Here is a 20,617-nt window from a genome sequence, read left to right as displayed (position 1 = left end):
TTTAATTATTTGAAAGAAATGTTTTTAAAACTGGAAATTTGATGTAGCAAAAGAAAGACTTTTAAGAAGCTGAAGTCTAATTTACTAAAAATGTTTGGTAACAATGACTTGTATAACTGGAGTTAAACACCTGCTAAAATACCTAGTAAATACAGACTTGCTTTATAATCTTAACAGACACTGAAAAGTAAGGACAATTTGTCAGAAGGCTGAGAGAAGTAATGGATATTTAAAACCAGACTAATTTAACTAAGTTTTATAGTAGCCCAGTTTTGACTTTATTCATACGAAAGGTAACATGTGTATGACCTCTGCAATGGATTTAGTTCTGCTTTTCACCTCTGCAAGTAAAAGCAGACTTGGTTACTTACTATGGACACAAAAATATTCATGGTTGCTCTTGTGATAATTTTCCCCCACAAACTTAAGTATCTGCATCTCTGTCCAAGTTTTGCCTTTATGTGTAGAACTTCTGTCTGAAGATGCATCTGCAAGCAGAATCTAGCACAAAATTGTTTCTATTCAAGAAGTTCTTTGTATCTTAATGAACATCCGGGGTAAGAATTTTGTACTTGGCAACATGGATAGAGTGAATGGGAGCTGGACATCCAAATCTCAGATGCAGTGTTTACTCAGATGGCTTAGCAGTTGTTTGGGAAATGCCTTGTTGATAAGTTGTTTTTGTTTTTGTTTTTTTTGTTGCTATTACAGACGTTTACAGCCTGGTGCAATTCCCACCTCAGGAAAGCAGGCACACAGATTGAGAACATTGAGGAGGACTTCAGAAATGGCCTCAAACTGATGCTCCTCTTGGAAGTTATCTCAGGTTAGCTAAAATAAAGATTTCTATGCATTTATAGCACATTAACTTAAACACTATTAAAGGAACAAAAATTGATAATGATTCAAAACAGTGAACTCAAACTCTAAGTAGAATGAAAAGTGAGAGATGAAACATGCTGTAAAGCAAAAAGGAGGGGAAAAGAAGCTCTGCTTTTTGCTTGTCTCCAAAATTTTCTGGTTTGTGCTTGTGTTCCAGGATATCACAGTGATATCCTGATGAGTATCATTGACATCACAGTGGTGTTGGACAAACGAAAAACACTGAGAACCTTGGCTTAGCCCCTAACACTTAAAAAGCCTTTACACATAGGTTACAAATTGATTTTATTCTGCTTTTAGCATAAACATTTTGCTTTGCTTTTAATGACTTTATTGGACATACCAACACTTTCAAGAGTGCCTAAAGCACACCTAGATCAATATTTAGTCACAAATAAAAGGTGTCATTTTTCAAAAGAGTGGAGCATCCAAGAACTTTTGCTAACTGATGTAAACTCACTATGTCCCATTTGTTATGCATTATTCAGAAGGGCAGTCTCCAAGGTAAGAGCAGAATGCCCCTTAATGGGAAGGGAATACCTCAAACAACAAATACACAAGACAGTTTAGATTTTTGCTGGAGATTTCAATGTGGAAAGAAATTCTTCGAATGATCATTCCTCATGAAATGGGGAATCTTTTTTGAAATTGTTCTTTGTGATCATTTGAAAAGATAAGTTTGTTCAAACACATCAGGCCTGAAATGAGCTCTCTGCTGTGCTGGATGAGGTTGTTAAAAGCCATTCTTCTGGGTCAGATGTGCAAGGATGCTATGGCCGATCTGCTGGATAGAATCCAGCCCCTTTTTACAGTCGGGCAGATAGGGATGATGAGCTCTGAGAACATTCTGCCTTCTTAATATTCAGCTACTGTAACAGACAGTAGTAATAAACCAGAAGTGGAGTAGGAGGCAGTACACATATCTTCCAGATGTTTAGGACAAAGAAAAATTTTACTGTGGTTTTACTGCTCTATCAGAAAGGTCAAAATCAGATGCTTCAACATTTGAATTTTCTTTTCAGGGTTTGATTCAAACCTCTTCAGCCTTTTTTCAGAAAAACACCTATTAAAATAATTGCTAACTTTTAGGTAGAGTTAGGGAACATCCACTCTTGATTTTGAATCACTTTTATGTCTGTAGCAAGGTGTGTATAAGAATAATCACATTAAATTTGTTGTTCTGCAGGGGAAAGGCTACCGAAACCAGACCGAGGGAAGATGCGCTTCCATAAAATTGCTAATGTCAACAAAGCTCTGGATTACATCGCCAGCAAGGGAGTGAAACTTGTGTCAATTGGTGCAGAAGGTAGGTGACAGATCTTGACAGTGCACCTTATTTAGGTCACATTACAGAGCAGTGGGGTGGAGACCCTTGGCCACGTTATGTTCTCTACATACAGGTGCCTCAAACGTCCCTTCATGTTGATTGCTGGACTGTATCTGTGAAAGGACAAGTGGTGGAAATTTTTGGAGTGCTGCAGAGGGATAGGGGTATAAATGAGCACTAAGTTTCGTTTGTCTCTAAGGTTAAATTGAATTGTCTGTGTTTCAGTAGGTGTTCAGATAATGATTTGTTTTTCTTACAGAACATTGTGGTTTTCCCATAGATTATTAAAAATAAGGAACTCCTTTAGGAACCAGGCTGGATTCTAGGGTGTGCTTTATACAGTCTGGCATCTTTAGGAGATATTATTCAGCCAAAACAAAGGCTGACATCACTGCTGAGTGGCTGGAACCTACTCCCACTTTATTATGAGATTTTCTGCAGCTGTGTTTCTAAAATTCAGATGTAGAGTTAAGGGAGTGATCACAAGAAAGTGGTAGCTGGGGAGAGATTGAACATATGAAGAAAGTGGAGTGGGATGCTATTTACTAAAGTAATTGCTTTTTTATTGTTCTGCTGTTCAGGTAGCTAAGTACCATAATGTAGTTGGCTAGCTAGATTCTGACAGATGTAGAGTGAGCTAAAGAAGACAGACTCTCACTATAAATGAGCCTAACTGTGCCTCCCTAGGAGATTCAATTAATTGTTTAAAAATGACAGAGGTGTGTGTGGAACTTGTTGCTCCATGAAGATATTTGTGTATTGGTTTCCATGGCCACTGCTATACCAAGAATGAGGTGGCTAGCATGATATCCAACTATTTTTGATTCCATAGCCTCAATGATGTGCTTTCTGTGCTTTTTCCCCCCACTCTAACATGTCCTTAGAGCAAAATTTTGGTGTAACCACATTATGATGATAATCACTCCTATATTCTACTGACATTTTTAGGCCTTTTTTAGATTGATTTATGAGCCTCTTCTTCCTGTTTCCAGATTCCTACAGGCTTATATGTATCCTTATTCTGGTTTCCAAGCCTTGATCCCAGGGAGCTTACTGTAAATGTGGATGGAAGAGGAGATTCATTATGTGGGATAAGGGTAGCTGTAGAAATAATGGAGAGATCTGTCAGCATGTTTTACTACGGTTTGACGTAGCCCACTTGGTTCCTCAAGTATTGTTCATCAAATGTGTTCAGTTGGTAGACCTAGAACTCAAAAATCCCAAGGAATGTGCTTCATGGGCAGAGAGTTTGTTTGAATTCACTCTTTTTTTATTTGAGACTGAAGTAGGTGGGTCACCTGAGTCCAAATTCATACCATCTGTCTTTAGGCACAAAATAGAGACCTTTTTGGGGAATATATTATCAGTGGGGAGAAATGGGCAATTCCCACAGGCACTTCAGATCTCAGAAGAGCTCTACTGCATTTCAGAGGTGCCTGGCTCCCTCCATCACTTGTACAGACTGCTGGGGCACCCGTGCCCGTTGCTCAATTAAATGAAGTGGGATGGAAAAATATGCTTCTACCATAAACCTCTGCAGTAAGGCTCTTCTGAGAGTGACATGGCATTAAATGGACAGCAGAGGGTACTGAAGAGACAATTTATGTGTGGAAATGAAAATTAAGAATACAGATGCCTGTTTGATAGCTGGTGAAGGAATGCTGAGATTACAGAGCATGGAGCAAATGTAAGGTAGTTTCTATCATGTCAGGCAGGAGACTCTGAGGCTTCCTAACCAAAACCAGAGTGTAGCAAAAGGAGTATCTTGTGGGACAGAGTGGTTGTTCTTGCTGATGACTGATTGCACAAGGCTGGAGCATTTAAATCAAGATATAGCAGCTCCTACCTGCTCCTGAAAGGAGCAAGCCAGCCCTCTGCACTCCCATCTCCCTTATTTTGCTCTGTTTATTGCTGGTCACTACTGCCAGGGTTCTCAGGCTGGGGAGCAGCACTTGAGCCCTTTCTGAAGGCAGAGCATCTGGGATAGCTCAGATTAGACATGAAAAACATTGAAACTAACCCTGCTGTTCTCCTTAGCAGCAACTGGCATGGGTTCAAACGCTGTGATTCAGGTGCTCCATGATAATTCCCCTTTGGGAAGGTGGCAGGAAAATAGGCAGCTTTTCAGGCTCTTGCTGCAAGTTGACTGTCCATGCATCCAGTGTTTATTCTTGCATGTAGCAGCAGGCCATACCTAGTAACCCAAGAAGTTAAAGTGATGGTTTTAGCTATTATTTCCTGTTTCTGGAATTCTCAGTCTGTAAAATGGATGCATTGAATGCAAAAACAAATTAATTATCATTATAAAACCCCTAAATTCTTAGATGGAAACATGGGAGAAAAATTTCCAGCCATGTGATAGCCTAGGAGCAGAGAGGAACCTGTCATGGTAAGACATGAGGCTGTCAAGTGTGGCCTGATGCCCACATTAGATAATATCCATGTGGGCAGGAGCAGATAGATTCACGTGCCTTCCCTCCCACTCTGACAGGCTGAGCACAAAGCCAGCCCTGGCACAGACGTGCAGTAAACCCTATTGAGTTTACTGCATCCCCTCTCTAAATGTGCTACCTAAAGCACAGCGTTGTGCTGATGCAGCAATGCAGTATCACATCTGACAGGGTCTGGTTTCACACTGTGGGACCTCTGGCACCAGTGGGTGCTTAAAGAGTCCCTGTGCCCCCTGGAACTGCATTCCTGCTCCCACACTTCACAGCCCTGCCCTCTCACTTGGGCTGACAACTGTTGCTCTCGCTCTGCTGGAGACTGGATCAGCAATCTGATCTGTTTTTAAAACACACTTAACTTCTTTTCTTTTCCTTTTGTTGCATTTTGCAGCATTGTTGACCAGGCAATCATTATAGTAGCTTGGAGTGAATGCCAGAAAGGAAGGGAGCACAGTCTCCTTAAGTTTGTTTCCTTATCAAAATCTACAATCCCTTAACTCTCTGCCCATGTGGGTGAGCATGGGGCTCGTGGGCTTGCCCTCACCCATCTGCTTGGGCATTCTCTGAGTTACATGGATGCTTGGAATACCTTTTAATTTCCATAGCATGAAAGTTTTGTATCTAAATCTGCCGAGGATCATGTTCTCTTATCTGACATGCTGAATGGTGAAGAGCATGTAGGCCCAAGGGGAACAACTGGCATTTAAAATGGGACCTCAAAACGGTGATTCCTGTGGGACACCAGTGCAAAAACAAAATCAGTATTTTTAAGGGTCCAGGGACATTCTTTGAAGTCACCATTATTGTTCTGAGCGTGACTTCACTGGGATGTCTGTGGAGTGGAGAGAGCTGATCACTTTTAATTGTGATGCTGAGCAGGAGCCAAATTGATCTTCTCTGGAGATAAATTGTCAAAGAATCTCTCTCTCCACTGGTCATGAAATGAGACTACAGGGTGAAGAAGCTAAAATTAAAAACTCTGAAAGTAGTCCTTATGAACCATTCATAGTCCAGGACTTAAGTTTTCTGTTAAGTTTTAAAAAAGTGCAGTAACTCCATTTGGAAGGTGCTTGCATCCTGAATGAAATCACATAGATATGGAGAACCCCCAAAAGACAAGTATCCTGTTAACTGGAAATACTTCTGTACTGCTTTTCTAGGAAATGGGAAAAGTGTTAAAGACCAAATGATCTGTGAATCTGCTACAAGAAGGTTAGAATAAAAAAAAATAAATTAATACATCAAACCAAAGCCGAATAAAAAAAAAAAGGACCAAAACCTTTGAGAAGTTGCTTTGCTTTACTTTTTCCCTAGACAGTTTTTATTGTTTCTGCTTAATTTTCTCTTCTGTTCTTTTCTGCCCTCATCCCCAGAAAGCTGTAGCTTTGTGTATGTGAGGGGTAGGAGCTATATTCCAGCCAGAGCAAACAGGCAGTGTGAAAAAATTAATGAAGTCTTCTATTGACCTGTAGAGGAAAATGATAGGAATGAATCAATGCCTTTTTGTCACTGATACTTTTCAATATTTTAGGAACTTTGTTTTTCTTCCTTGTCTCACATAGGAGTCTTTTTTGTTGTTTTTTTTATGCTAGCAGTTTTGTGAGAAACTAAAGCTGGCAAATCACTTGAAGATCCTCCTGAGGCACAACACAGAAAATTCCCTCTCTTGCTCTTTCATTCTGTATGTGTGTACATACAGATATTTAAATCAAAACAACGATGAAATGACTATGCAAATCTATTAATTGATTGCCTGAGAATCAGCAATGCCTCCTGAGTATTTAAATACATTTATTTTACATTTGAAGAAATTTGTCTTTACTGTATATACATATCAGCTGATCAAAATAGTGAAGTGACTTGAGTTCACTCAGGAGGAGGGAAGAAAGAAGTAGCTACATGTTCTAATTGCCGTTTGGTCTTTTTTTTTTTTTTTTTTTTTTTTTTTGTGTCTGGAAGGGTTTTGTTTTGAGATTTGAGGTCTTTCAGGGCCAATAAGGCAGGCATAGTGGTGTAAGAAAACTGGAAAAATAGTATAGGATCCAAAGGGGAAAGTGAGAAATTAGCCATTTATATATAAACTTCAATTATCATACCAGCAAAATAAGTATAGGGTAGTGATGGGTTGCATATTTTCTATCACATTTGTTAATTCCATAGGTTCAAATGACAGCTTGTGTCACGTCCTACTGCAATTTAACATGTATCTCTTGTCTCAGAGACAGCAGCTGCTCTTGTTCTGTAGAAGTTGCCCCTGGATTCAGGCAATTTTAAGTAGCAGAGTGACTGCATTTTCTGCTGGCACCTCTATTGGCATTTGATGTTAAATTGAGGAAATTCCTCCTGCTGCAAGTTCCTCCTGCTCCTTGCCCAGAGCACCAGTGGGCCCCCAGGCAGACACAGCTGCTTCACTTTTTGAGACAGGCTGGAGGTGACTTTCAAGTAGGGGAGCAGCTGGTGCCTTCCGTGCTCCACTGCTCCTTCGGTGAGAGGTGACTGGAAAGTCAGTCTGCAGTCCCATCTCCTCCCTTCCCAGTGCTGCACCCTCCTTATAGTCTCACTATGTTTTTCTGAGTCTCTTGACTGACTTTTGAGAATGATTTAATGTGACCACCACACTGAAGTGATCTGGCAGTGCATTTTGGTGTTGAGAAATTTCAGTGGTATCACTTAATTACACCGTGGGAGCATTGGATTCTTGCCTGGTTTGTGGCAGAGATTCCCACATTCCCTGTGTTACAGGTAGTCTCAAGCAGTCTTGGAACAAACTGAAACCCCAGAGGTAAAAAAGCCCCATTTATATTAAAGATACTGAAATGTGTGTGTGCTTCAGAGGTGTGAGGCTTTGCAGCCTCGTGGCCGTGGTTCTGAGCAGCTTGGCTGGAAGCTGTGCAGCTCCATGTCAGCAGGTGCCGTGTCTCTTGAGCTCCTCTTCATCTCTTGTCTGGGCTGGCACTACAGGGAAGTCCTGAAACATAAATAAACAGTACAGGGGAAATTCTGAGTACCATTTTATTAAAAATCAATACTGTTATGTCCTGTATTTTCTTAAAGATTGAGGTAAGACCCCAGTTTTTTTTGGTTTTGTTGTGTTTGAAAACTGTTAATACTGATACTGTTCAAACCTTCAATATTTCCCTTCATGTTCTGTCCAAAACATCATCCTAAAAGGTAAAGCTTTGAAACTGTTACAACTACCCTGAGAGAAGACTTTTAGCATGGAAGGACTGAAGTGACTTTAACCTCAGTAACCTTCAGTCCTACTGACAGAGTAACACAAGCATGACTTTGTTGAAAAATGAACCAGGTGAATACTGTGTGAATAAAAAATTATAGTAAAAGTAGAATTAAGTTATTAGTTACAATGTATTATTTATAGAAATGTGTGATTAAATAAGATGAAATTGGAAAAACCTTTTAAATACTATTACTATATCTATTTTTCACCTTAGAAATCGTGGATGGCAATGTGAAAATGACACTGGGTATGATCTGGACTATCATCCTTCGTTTTGCTATTCAGGATATTTCAGTGGAAGGTAAGAGTAATACAATTATGTTAAATAATTAAGAAATGTGTTTAAAGACATTTTTAAATTAATTGTGTGTGACAGGAGTGTTTTAATTTTTTTTTTTTTTCACAGAAAATGATTCTCTAAGTTCTCTACCTGGTGACAAAATGAATTTCTGGAGGGAAAATTGTTTACTCTCCTTATCCTGACAGAGACCTTGAGCCAGCTTTCTAAGTGCAGAAGCACTGGTCATGTTTCCCAGCTACAGAGACAGAAACATGACTATGTTTCTGAGCTGTACCCTTTATATTTGGTTCTATTTACAACATACATTTTCAGTCCTGTCCATTTGTCACATTCTTTGCAAAAGAATTTTTTTCTTTACTTCCACTTGGTAGCTGGCTCCAAAAAGCATGTTGTTACAATACTCTTTAAATCAAGTCTGTGCTTTGAAAGTCTAGAATTCTAGAAACTAATCTCAGTTTTCAGCAAAAGTAGAATTGTTTCAAGCTCTGCATGTTGTCCTGCCCTCATAATTGGGATATTAAATGTGGACCTAATGGTTTATTTAATAATTTCTGACCTTTACTTATGCACTCAGATGCCCACAGGGTTCAGCCCATAAGCCAATGAACTGAGACTACGAGCATATTTCATGCAGGCACCAAGACAATCTTCTGTGTCTATTTGCATTATATTCTTATTGGGTATTTTCCACCAGTGTACAGTCTGCTGTCCAAACAATAGAATTCCTTCAATTTCTGACATCCCAGAACATTCTGTACAGGCTGCGACTAATCTTAACTGACCTCTATATTTTAATGAAATTCCAGTAGTCCATTTATATGAACAGCTTTTAGGATTAAATGTTGGTTTATGCCATTCAGTTTCAGGTGGCCAACCACATTTAAGATGACAAGAAAGTAATTACTTGAGCACTTCTAAAATATTTTCCTTTTTTTACTTCCTTGTGTCTTTTACAGAGACCTCTGCAAAAGAAGGGCTGCTGCTGTGGTGTCAAAGGAAAACTGCTCCTTACAGAAATGTGAACATTCAGAACTTCCATCTTAGGTAATCTTCCATTTTTTCAAGAGAAAGAAGCAATCTCAAAAATGTTATGTCAAATTTTCTTCACAGTTGTGTAGGTATAATATTTGATCAGAGAATTTTGCTCTGCACCAGACCTTTTCAAATTTTTCTCCTCTATCTTCAGAGTATTATTTTGGTTAGCCTTTAGCATTATTTACTATGACTTGTAGAGTTACTATTTAAAAGAAAAATATCCTGCTGCACACTGAATTACTATATTACATCTTTAGAGGTCCTTTGTATTATGTAGTAATTCCTGAGTACTGTAGCTTAGTGGCAAATGACTGCTTTCAAATGAGAGCCACAGAGAAGTTCTTTTGGCAAAAAGACCAGTGTGTTGAGCATGTGAATATCTCAGGATTATGGTGAATCAGTCTTTATTGTTTTGCAATGTACATTACTATAAGGAGCATAAAATGCACTCAGTACATACACAACAGCAGCACTGTAAACACATTTATTCACAGAATCAGGCTCACAACCTAAGTTGGAAAATTTAGTGAAAGCTCCTTGTGTTTCTGTGTTTTCTTTAAGAGCTAGAATGGGAATTCCAGGCCCTATGCAGTCTGCCTGGTTTGGGGATTTCACTGGGCTAGTTCCTGAATCTGTGCCAGTGGCCTACCTCATTCACGTACATGACTTACCATGTGCACTGTTTAACCAGGTGATCTTCCCTTCCCTGAGAGCCTTCTAGTATTTAAAACAAGAGCTCTCTATTAGTGTTTTGAATTAATTCTAAAGCACATTTAGTGACAGAGAAGATGCAGTTCATACATATGTTCCAGGATAAGAAAAATCTGTCTGATGTACAGTCCCTGTACTGCCTTTCAGAGATCTGAAATTTGTTATGTGTTACTTTCCTAGAATATGCAAAGATATATTTAATATAACTTTTTATGGCTTGATGGTGTACTGTAAATTACAGTGTCAGGATCTTAGTGTATTTATGTACATACACTGGTCTGATGCATGATATGGGGAAAACATCTTGAATGGAATGACCTTGATTTATGCTTTGGGTGGATTGGCTCTTACAGTACTGCTTTGCAGTGGGCTATCCAGGAAATTTTATTTTGCACGTTTTGGAAAGAAAAAAAAAATTCGTGCTAGGTTTGATTTGGTTTTACATTCTAGATGATTTTATATTATACAATGTAGGTATATTCTGCTTGATTTTGTCACCTTTTTTTGTTTTGGAGATGGTTCTATTATTTGAAGGACCTACCCAGACATCTCAGTAGTAGGGATTTGAACAGTGTTAACTTGCTTAAAGTTACACAATTACTGCACAGGACAAGACCTCAAACCCTCAGTCCCTCTGATTGGTTAAAGTCTTTACTTAAGTATCTTTCAGAATAATTGCTTCTGGCTGAAAGAAACCTCTCATAATCTTTCCAAAAATATGTTATTTGTAGCTCCATTCATTTCCTGTTCTTGTCACAAAAGATAGCAGGTCTGAAGTCAGGCTGAAGTGTAAGAACTGAGATCAAAGCTGTCATAAGTGTGAAGTGTTTTAAATAAACTGTGCTGATTGATGATTTCTTACTTCTCTAAGCACATGGTTGTGCCAGTAAAATTCTCCGAAATAACAGAGGAAAAGCCAGTTGCTTCAGCAAATTGAATTAATTGCAGGTTTGCTCTCCTTTTTCTTTTTCACAAATACGCTGTGAACGTAATGGGAGATGATGCACTTTCATGGATGAATGTGTACTTGAGCTGTTCTAGAACACTGCATGAATTAAGCAATTGAAATCAGGGACTGTTGCACAAAATGTACATTGCCTAGAAGGTATATGAAGTCTACATGGAGGTTATGGAGTGTACCTTAACTGCTTATGGAATGTAGAGTAAGATACGTACTATAGATAAAGGAGTACAGTAACAGAGCAGCTCAGAGAGAGTTGACAGGATGTAAGTTCAGGATTTGACAGAATTCCTGCTTCAATTTAAGCCTTGAGCAAGGATCATACTGTAAAATGCCATGACTTTATTAACTAATTTTTTTCCATTTTATTTTTTGCTGTAAAGCTGGAAAGATGGCCTTGGATTATGTGCACTTATCCACAGACACCGACCTGATCTTATTGACTACTCCAAGCTAAATAAGGTCATCAGCCTGGGTGGTACAGCATGCTGTCCTGCAGTGATTTGGCTGGCTTCTGGTTTGCTTAGCATGTTTTCTAAAAGACAGGCTGAGGAGTGCTTACTAATTCTGATTGACTTTCAAAAGTCCTTCCCAAAAAAACCTCAGTGACACAAGGGAGAGAACCTCACAACTGTCCTGTGTCCTTTCCTTCCTATTACAATGACTTCAACATTTAATTGCAAATAATCTGACCCTCAGATTCTGGCAGTTGATGAAGTCTTTACACTGCCCAATATGGATGTTAAATCAAATACATTGGAATTATCCATTTACCACTGATAGTATTGTCCGTCCTGTTTTTATCTGGTGTAAATGACTGGAGATTGCAGACCAGTAAACAATGACGCAACAATTAATCCTAAAATTCCTTAGAAAAAACACCACTCTTGCTAATTAGGAGTACACAGTAAATTACTAGTCTTACATATGCAGAAAGTATTCAGTGAATCTCAGATCTATTCTTCTACCTGTACTTCCAGACAAATGGAAGCAAAACTGATAACCTAACCTCCTTAGGTAGTTTCTCATGGGGATTAAAAACTATTTTATTACAGTCTGCTACTTATGGCAAAATGCATGTTTTCTAAAAGATATTTGGGTTTGAGAGGAAGAAATGAGGAATGAGCAGCAATGTCAGAATTTCTTGGTATCATTACTGAAGAAAAAATAACCTAGAAAGAAGTACAATATTGTTTCACATTAGTTCTCAATACATACACACTGTTTTCTCCTCTCTGGAATGAATGCAAGCACCAGTCTCATGTAAACACCAGTGCAACAGAAACCTTAATCATGGTTTTAATCTGTTGTGTGCAACTTTGCATTGATGAGAGAGTGGTAAAACATCAACTGTATTTTTCCATTCCATGCCCTTTCCTTGCAAATTGGTTTACTAGTGAAATCAACTGTTATTAGAAAGTCCTTGGTGAAGAATAGGTAAATGAATGAACTGAAACTATTTTAAAACTTAGTCTGCTTTATATGTTTATATGTTTATATGTTCAATTTATGCCAGAGTCTCTAAATGCAGTGCAGTGATGAAAATTAAATGAACTCTTAGCACAGAACATATAAGGTTTTAATTTAGGCAGCTGTTAAGATAACTTCAGATCTGAACCAATGGGCAAAATATTGGCCATCAATACCAGCTTGTTCTCCAATTGTATATGCAACCTTTCCTACAGATAAACAGAGTAATGGAATGGCTGAGCTACCTGTCTCTGTGCACATGTGCTTATTATGCATGGCATGAACAGAAGTGAGTTTGATTGAATCTGTGCTTTGAAAAGTGGTACGTGGTGCTGAAGAACATCACAGTTAACCATCCCATAGATGTGTGCTGAGAAAAGGGAACAGAACATAAGCAGGTCTGCTTCAATGCTACTATTTTCCTCTTAGAGGTTTCCAAAATAAGAACAGGTCAGGTTTCAAATTGAGGCTGAGAACATGAAGCACATGCAGAAAAAAAAAAATCCTAAAATAGATCTTGCTTTTCTGGCCTGGCTGTGTTTGATTGACTCTTCATTTTGGTTACATTAACAGCTGTCTTGGTGTCTTGTTTCTTACCGCCTGCATGCTGTCCTTTCCTTTTCTCACCAATATGTTTTGTGTGAACTTGTAGCTGGAAAGATGGCCTTGCTTTCAACGCCCTTATCCATAGACACAGGCCTGATCTCCTTGACTATGCCAAGTTAGATGAGGTATTTCTTTAGCTGTAGCAGAGATTTTTAGTTACTGTGGCTTGTAGTTCTGTTTAAAAGGATGGGTGATGGAAATCTCCAATTATTCAGAAGCTGCTATGATTTTAAAGCAATCTTTTACCCCTGGAGCACTACTTACTTATGCACTTAGTACCAAGCACACAAATAGGAGGTGCTCATCAGCCATTCATCGGCAAAGTGCTTGAACCTAGTCAACAGGTCTCAGTTTTACTGTCTTTTTGACTTTTACAAAATCTGTGCTCTCTATCTGAACTGTGCTCACTGCTTCCTTTCTCTTTCCTTCAAAAACCAAAATCTCAAAACCAGAGGAAGTGCTTGAATTTCCACAGCCCTAAAATTCTGTTTATAGAGGCATTACAGATTTTTATTTCCAAGCCCAAACTGGCAAGTTTCACTCCTTCTGGAGAACAATTCTGCCTGTGCTTGCTTCTTCTCATGCATGCACCTAACCAGCAGAGAACCCAGTGGGAGTCATATCCTTGTGATGCACTGTATAGTGGGTATAAAACAGGCAGGGTTAACTCTGTGTTGAACAGTCTCATTTAGCCTGCTGGTCCAGTGGCATTTAGTGTCTGTACTGCTGCTGTACTTCATTCAGAATTAGCTCAGAACTGAGTACACTGTTATCTGTGTTCACCTCCAGAATGCATTTCCAGCAGAGTTCTAGCTGTAGAGAACACCTTATTAAAGTTTTCTTTTGAAAACATAGCAGCAGATGCACCAGAAGTTTATATACCTAGACTCTGTTTTTTGAAGAACAATAGTTGTGACTCCAGTTTACAGTTTAGAAAAACAGAAGCTGTTTTAGTCTAGTCAACTCTAGTCTTGCTTCAAAGAAAAGCTTCTATCTTTGACTCATTGTATTTTTTTCTTTAATGCAGGATGACCCCATAGGGAATATCAACCTTGCCATGGAAATTGCTGAAAAGCATTTGGATATCCCAAAGATGCTGGATGCAGAAGGTGAGAGTTATACCTTACTGAAGTTTGTGTTGCTCATAAGCAGGACACAGTAAAATTTCTTTAATTTTTTTTTCTAACAGATTTTCAATATTCCTTCCATATGAATCAGAAAGTAGCAACCTGCTTCATTTTCAAAAAATATTTTCCTTCCTTTCTGGCTTTCATTGGATAATTTCACTCACTTTTTGCTTTATTATTTCTTGTTTGTTAATGTTTGCATTTATTATAGTGTTTTGGACCCTAACCTCAGCACATGGCCCCACTGTGTTGAGGTAAAATGCAGGATCAAAAGTTAATCCTTGCTTTTAATAATTCAGATTTAATAAAGGGAAATATAACTGTTAGCAACTTAAAGCACGTTCAGTTTTTTAAATGTTTAAGCAAGGGGCCAAAAATAGAAATAGTAGAAGTACTTTCAAAGCTTTCAAAATACACTAACACATGCTTCACCTCCTATGAAAGAGAGCTAGGTTGAGGGAAGCATTTTTTTGGTTTGTTTTAGTTGTAAACTTTTTGCAGTGATACTTTTAACAAATAATTAATGTGTCTCCAATTATCTTGAGAATTTCCTGAATTTTTTCAAGATAATCAAACTTTTGTACCCTGGGCAAAGCATGGTGCCAGACTACTGGAATTTGCTTACATTAGTTAAAAGCATTCTTCCCCAAGAATGGAGACTCAGCTCTGGTGGCTTCTCAGTAGAGCAGAGATAAGATGGGAATCATCCAGAGCTGACTCAAACTGACTACGCCTGCTCCTCTTGAAGTCTTCATTTGGAAAGTTAGACAGGATGATTTGGAAAATCCAGACTGTAATCTGTAATTGAAGAGTAGTTTCGCTTTCATACATTAAAACAAATTGTTTTCATCTTTTGAATCAACAACACCACTTAATTATTTTGCTTTGAAATACTGTGCAAGGAATAAACCGAGAAGTGCTGTCCCCTTGTCAGCTTTCTACATTTTTCCTCTTCTCTTCATAATCAGTATAAGAAACCTTTTATTTTCCTCACCAAATTTTCTGCACATTCTATTCCTTATCTTACTATTCTCCTCTTGGCAGAGGAGGAGGTAATGAAATTGTATTCTTTCTAATACCCTTTAAGTATTCATGGTCACCTTTTTGCCATCTTTATTTCCACTGAAATATCTTCATGGAAACTTTGCAAAATTTTGTTCACAGCTAGATAAAGTAGATGTAACATTAGTAAATATATTGATCCTGAACTTAGAAATCTCACTGTTAACATAAAAAAATTTTCACTCATTCCAGGGTCTTTTCAAGTCAGTATCTTCCCACTCCTTTCATTGACAGGAATCCATGCAGGTTACACTAGAATCATTCATTACTCAGCCATAACTTCTGTAAAAAAGGCTTTTCCTGCCTTTCTCTGTTGAGTATTGAAAAGGCCCATTTTTACCCATGGATGCATACCTTGATTGCACCCACTTTATATTTTCACTCTCCTGCCGTAGTAAGGACAAAGCTTTTAGCCAGTCAAGCCAAACCCTCCTGTGATTTATGCTATTAACTAAAAAGATGGGCTGGCACAGGGATTGCAGAGCTGCTACTATCCAACTTTTCTTAGCACAAAATGTATTTCTGGACTGCAGGAGTTGTACAGGTTCCCAGTATATGCCAGAACCCTGTCAGCCACAGGGACCCTGTGCTGATACACACTGAGTGCAGTTCTGGTTTGTGACTGTCAGTGGCTGTGTTTAGCTCTGCAGTAATTGCAGTGATTCAGATGAAGTTGCTTTGGAGTGGCAGTGAAGCTGAACCCAGCAGATCTGCCAGCCATGCCATCTGCTTGGAAGTTTCCACAAAGCAGAAGGCAGCAATACCCTTCTGTACAGTCTCAGCCTTCAGATGTTTTACCATTTCAGGGAGAGTTGTATCCTTTGTGTTTGCTGATTCCTAAAGCTTAGATGGCTTTGCACTCATATCAGTAAACGGATGCAACCTGAATAATTGTGTATTTATTTGGAATCCTTACAGCACTGAGGTGGCACCATTAGAATAATCAGATGAAAGTACCTTGTGAGAATTTCTGAGCAGTTAACCCTCTTCTCTCCACACAGATGTAGTAAACACTGCCAGACCTGATGAAAGAGCCATTATGACTTATGTTTCCTGTTACTACCATGCATTTGCTGGTGCTCAGAAGGTGAGATTGTAGATGGATCAGATCTCATCCTTCACCTTCTGTCTTGTTTTTTTCAGCAATTTTTTCTTTTCTGATCTTTTTCTCACTAGTTAGTAGAACAGCATCTTAGAGCTAAGCTCATTTCCTGTCGCCTCTTTTCTCTGTGAGCCGCTGTTTTGGTAGCGCCAGTAGTGGTCTATCCATTTGTTCCATAGAAACAAACATTCCTGTCTCATCTTTCTGCATATTTACTAATAATATCCAGTAGGTTTGTGACAGCTAGTTAGTGAATGGGAGAGGATGATGTTCCCTTTAAATGAATTTGTGTGCATTCATTTGAAGAATCATTAAAAATGTAAGATGAAAATAAGCTCAGAGTGAAAAACAATAGTAGAATTCCATCTTTGGTCTCTCTGCTGGATATTATTTCTGCTACAGATGTCAAAATCATCATAACATGCTCAGAAAATAAACCCTTCTCTTATGCTTTCAGGATTGTTTTTAAAATGTTAAATGCTTAATGGTAAGTACAAACAGCAACATCAAATGATGCTACTAAGCAAAACAGAAACATGTATAGACATCTCAGACAAGCTCTGGAATCACTTCCTAAAGAAAAGAAGGAAAATTCTAAAAACTAAGGCAGTTTGGAGTTGGGCATACTTCAGGTATTGGTAATATGAAAAATACTGATGCAAAGGATGCTAATGTGCAACTTCCAGAGAGCATCTCCCCAGACTGAAATGTAGCCTGCCTTTCCTGTGTCTTAGTCAAAACCCCCACAATTTAAGTCACCAGACATATGTGTGCCAGTTCTTAGCAGACAGTCCTGGTAAAATTAGGGTCATTCCCCCTGTGACAAAACTGCTGGATAGAGCTTAATGGGAAAAAAAAAAATCCTCCTCTTTGTATGAGCTTACACTGAATTTTTAGTGTACTTTTTATTTCGTCAGCACCCCTCAGTCTAACAGTAAATTTTTTACAGCTTTGTAGAATTTCGCGGATACAGAGCTAAGGACAAGAAAACAGTAAAAGGTCGTGAAGTGATGCATTTATTTATTCATCCTATTTTCTACTCCTCAATTACTTTTTTTCTTGTTTTACTTTAATTTCTCCCCCCCTTGTAGATATTGTGAACACTCCCAAACCTGATGAGAGAGCTATCATGACATATGTGTCCTGCTTCTACCATGCTTTTGCTGGAGCAGAGCAGGTATTAATCAACTGTCTCTTCAGGTTGCTGTGTTTTTGACTGGTTGTTTCACATTTCCACTAGTTTATTAAAAAAAAAACCAAACATCAACTAATTTAGTACTACATGCTTTTAATTAACATTTGCAAGTATTACTTGAGCACTAATATTTGTTTTTAACCAACTCTCAAACCTGTTTTTGTTAAACGTTGTGTAACAAGTTAACTTCTTTAATTCAAATAGACATTCTGTTTCTAATTTTGGGTCTTTATTTGGTAATTTTAAGGACTGCTTCAGAAAAAACTGATTGGAAGACATTGTTAAGTGGAGTTGTTGGTTGTTGCTACAACATCTTATTTGTTGACTACATAACAGAATGTTTGACTTTTGGAGCCTGAGACTTATGCATGCTGAGTAGTAATTTAGGGCTAGATTTTCAAAGATGCCTAAAGAGACAGAAGGGCACGGAAGACATCCAACAAAGTTTTTGTGCCTGGTTTCCACTGAAGCCAACAGAATTATTTGTGGATGAAAGTACTAGTATAAAAGGCATGAACATCAGCAACAGACCTGTCATTGATGGGATATTCATTTATAAATCTGGCATTTCCCACTCTTTCATACATTTCTAGCCTACAAATGGACATAATCCAATTTATGTTATAAAAAACCAACAAACCTTTAAAGTAGCTGATATTTTCCCTTCGTCCTCAGGACTGAATTTCCCTTCCTGTCTGCTTGGTTGCCTATACCTTAGCACAGCACAGCTATGCTGTTTCATTCTCTCATTCCTGGGTAGGAGGGTTTTGCTATTCAGGCAAAAGGGCAATTCCAAATACTTTGTAACACAGGAGTCTATATTGATATTTATTTGATTAGTTATATTCCAGAGTCATATTTGTATCAAAGTACTGTTCTGTGTTATCAAACTAGTAAATTCTAAATATGGCAGAACTACACAGAGCTTTCACATATAAATTTGTTAGGAGGCATGAAAAGATTTGCTGTCAGTGGCTGAGCTGCACTTATTCTCTAGGGTTGTTCATATGATATGCAGATATAGAGTGGTCTGAGACTTCTGCATCACAGGTGGTGTCTATCCAGTGTGGCTAACAAATCTAATACTTTTTGGATATGACTTTAAAAAAAACCTATATAGGATATCTTTAAGAATGGCCTAAGTTGTCTTTAAAAAGAAAAGATTTATTAGACAACTATATAATAAGGCTTCATTATACAACAAGGGGATCTCTGTGCTGGTCCATGCCTCATTCAGGCTGTTGGAATCTATGGCTGCAGAAGGAGGGAAAACCTAGGAGCATAAATCACCAACTATAAAAAAATGCAATATTTTATTTGCAGCAGCCACATTCTCTCTCTTTCTCCAAGTCTATACCTTTCTCAGAATGTGTTTATGAATATGTCCTGAATTTGCTGTGTCTTACAGGCTGAGACTGCAGCTAACCGGATCTGTAAGGTGCTTGCTGTGAATCAGGAAAATGAGAGGTTGATGGAAGAGTATGAGAGACTAGCAAGTGAGGTAAGGGTGCTTTATCTGTAATGTGGTGACAACAATGTTAATGAAATATTGAAAGTTGAAAGATTCATGCACTCTGTTCAAGACAGAAAAGCAGAGACACTGTAAGGGTAAATCTCTTAGTGCAGGGTTCCTGCCAAGATCTGCCAGGGGCTCGGGCCACTCAGGGCACCCAGAGGGTTCTGACACTGAGTGATGATTTTTATATGATCTGAGGCTGGTTTCTGTCCCAGTCCCATAACTATGGGTACCTGAAACACCAAGATCAATAGTTTTGAAAGTGGCAGTTAATATTGGGTAACTCAGATTTTGAGTAATTAGAGACACCTTAGATGTGTGTCAGTCTTTCTGAAAATAAGGTTATTTCTAGAAATATCTGAACTATCTGGGCAAATCTGTTATTTGTATAAAACAATACAATATAAAAGTATTGTTTAGCTCTGAATATCTTGTGCTTACTCACCATTAAGGTATCAGTACCAACTGAAGTTTATAATATTAAAATGGCACAAACTTAATTATGATTTGTATGTTCAATATAATATTTTTTTATGGTTGCTTTTCCATTGCTTTTATTTGACTTGTTTTTGTTGGTTTGAAAGCTTTTGGAATGGATTCGCCGGACAATTCCTTGGCTGGAAAACAGGACCCCAGAAAAAACAATGCAGGCTATGCAGAAGAAATTAGAGGACTTCCGGGACTACCGCCGCAAGCACAAACCTCCCAAAGTCCAGGAGAAATGTCAGCTGGAGATCAATTTCAACACCCTGCAAACAAAACTGAGAATCAGCAATCGGCCAGCTTTCATGCCATCAGAGGGGAAAATGGTTTCAGTAAGTAAAGGAGGCTTTAATATTCTGTTTGTTTTATCAATGATCTCCCAAAAATGCCAATGTGAAGGATTGAAAAGCCGTTCTAAGTCATTCTCAGAAACATCAGTTTGTTGTACTTTTTCAATACCAAACTCCTTTTATGCGTTCCCTTTTGTTCCAGAATCTTGCTTTCTAATAAGCATACTCCTGCCTCTTTGAAGGCTTTCCCAAAAGCAAATTATCTGGAGATGCAAGATGATACAGAGCTTCCTTTGGGAGTGTTATCAGTACTCATGTATCATTGAGCCAATGATTGCTTATTTAAGCAAAACTCAGTGGTTTCACTGACATTTTAGTCATCAAACAGACATTTCTCAATACACGTTTCTACATTTTTTTCTATTCTGCTTTTTCTCTTATGAATATGAAGATAAGAGTAGACCGTACCAAGAATTCACATCTGCTGATAAGTGCTGTGACTTGACTGTGGGTCAAAACATTTCCTGTGGAATATAGCAAACCTGTTTCTGTACTCTATTCTATCATTGTGTTTTGTTTCTCTATCTGGAAAGGGTTATTGTTCACTCCCTGTATGCGGAAAATAAGGGCCCTGTTACTTCAGTTTCCCACTCATATCTCTGAGTTTGCAAGGAAGCTCACAAAACTTTGTGTACCACAGAAAGTGAAATGAATTTGTGTTCCAGGTAAAATATGCACTAAATCCTCTTGATACTAATTACCTTGCTATTGTCAACTTGCGAAAGCAAAGGACTTTCATTTTGATAACAAATAGATATATTATAAAAGAACACACACACATTGTAAAATGGAAGGTAAATGCAA

The 20,617-nt window shown here is 38.3% G+C and overlaps 1 protein-coding gene across 11 annotated transcripts in view; it reads left to right on the top strand.

Annotated features, from left to right (window-relative positions):
• Positions 1-20,617, top strand: part of ACTN2 (actinin alpha 2) — an 83,782-nt gene that overhangs the window by 38,919 nt on the left and 24,246 nt on the right. For 8 of the 11 annotated variants that reach the window (XM_064413779.1, XM_064413778.1, XM_064413777.1 and 5 more), the window contains 9 exons: positions 712-826; positions 2,069-2,188; positions 8,109-8,195; positions 9,152-9,239; positions 11,286-11,364; positions 14,006-14,087; positions 16,169-16,254; positions 18,873-18,965; positions 19,565-19,795. In XM_064413779.1, coding sequence (XP_064269849.1) covers positions 802-826; positions 2,069-2,188; positions 8,109-8,195; positions 9,152-9,239; positions 11,286-11,364; positions 14,006-14,087; positions 16,169-16,254; positions 18,873-18,965; positions 19,565-19,795 — 891 coding nt within the window. In that variant the 5' untranslated portion in view covers positions 712-801. Of the gene's footprint in view, positions 1-711; positions 827-2,068; positions 2,189-8,108; positions 8,196-9,151; positions 9,240-11,285; positions 11,365-13,024; positions 13,104-14,005; positions 14,088-16,168; positions 16,255-17,360; positions 17,447-18,872; positions 18,966-19,564; positions 19,796-20,617 lie in introns of all 11 variants that reach the window. The other 3 variants (XM_064413775.1, XM_064413773.1, XM_064413782.1) reach the window with 2 other exon arrangements.

This window comes from Passer domesticus, chromosome 3, assembly GCF_036417665.1.
Source record: "Passer domesticus isolate bPasDom1 chromosome 3, bPasDom1.hap1, whole genome shotgun sequence".
NCBI classification, from domain to species: Eukaryota; Metazoa; Chordata; class Aves; order Passeriformes; family Passeridae; genus Passer; species Passer domesticus.
The sequence above is the reverse complement of the archived record's forward strand: the minus strand, read 5'-3'. Positions and strand labels throughout refer to the sequence as shown.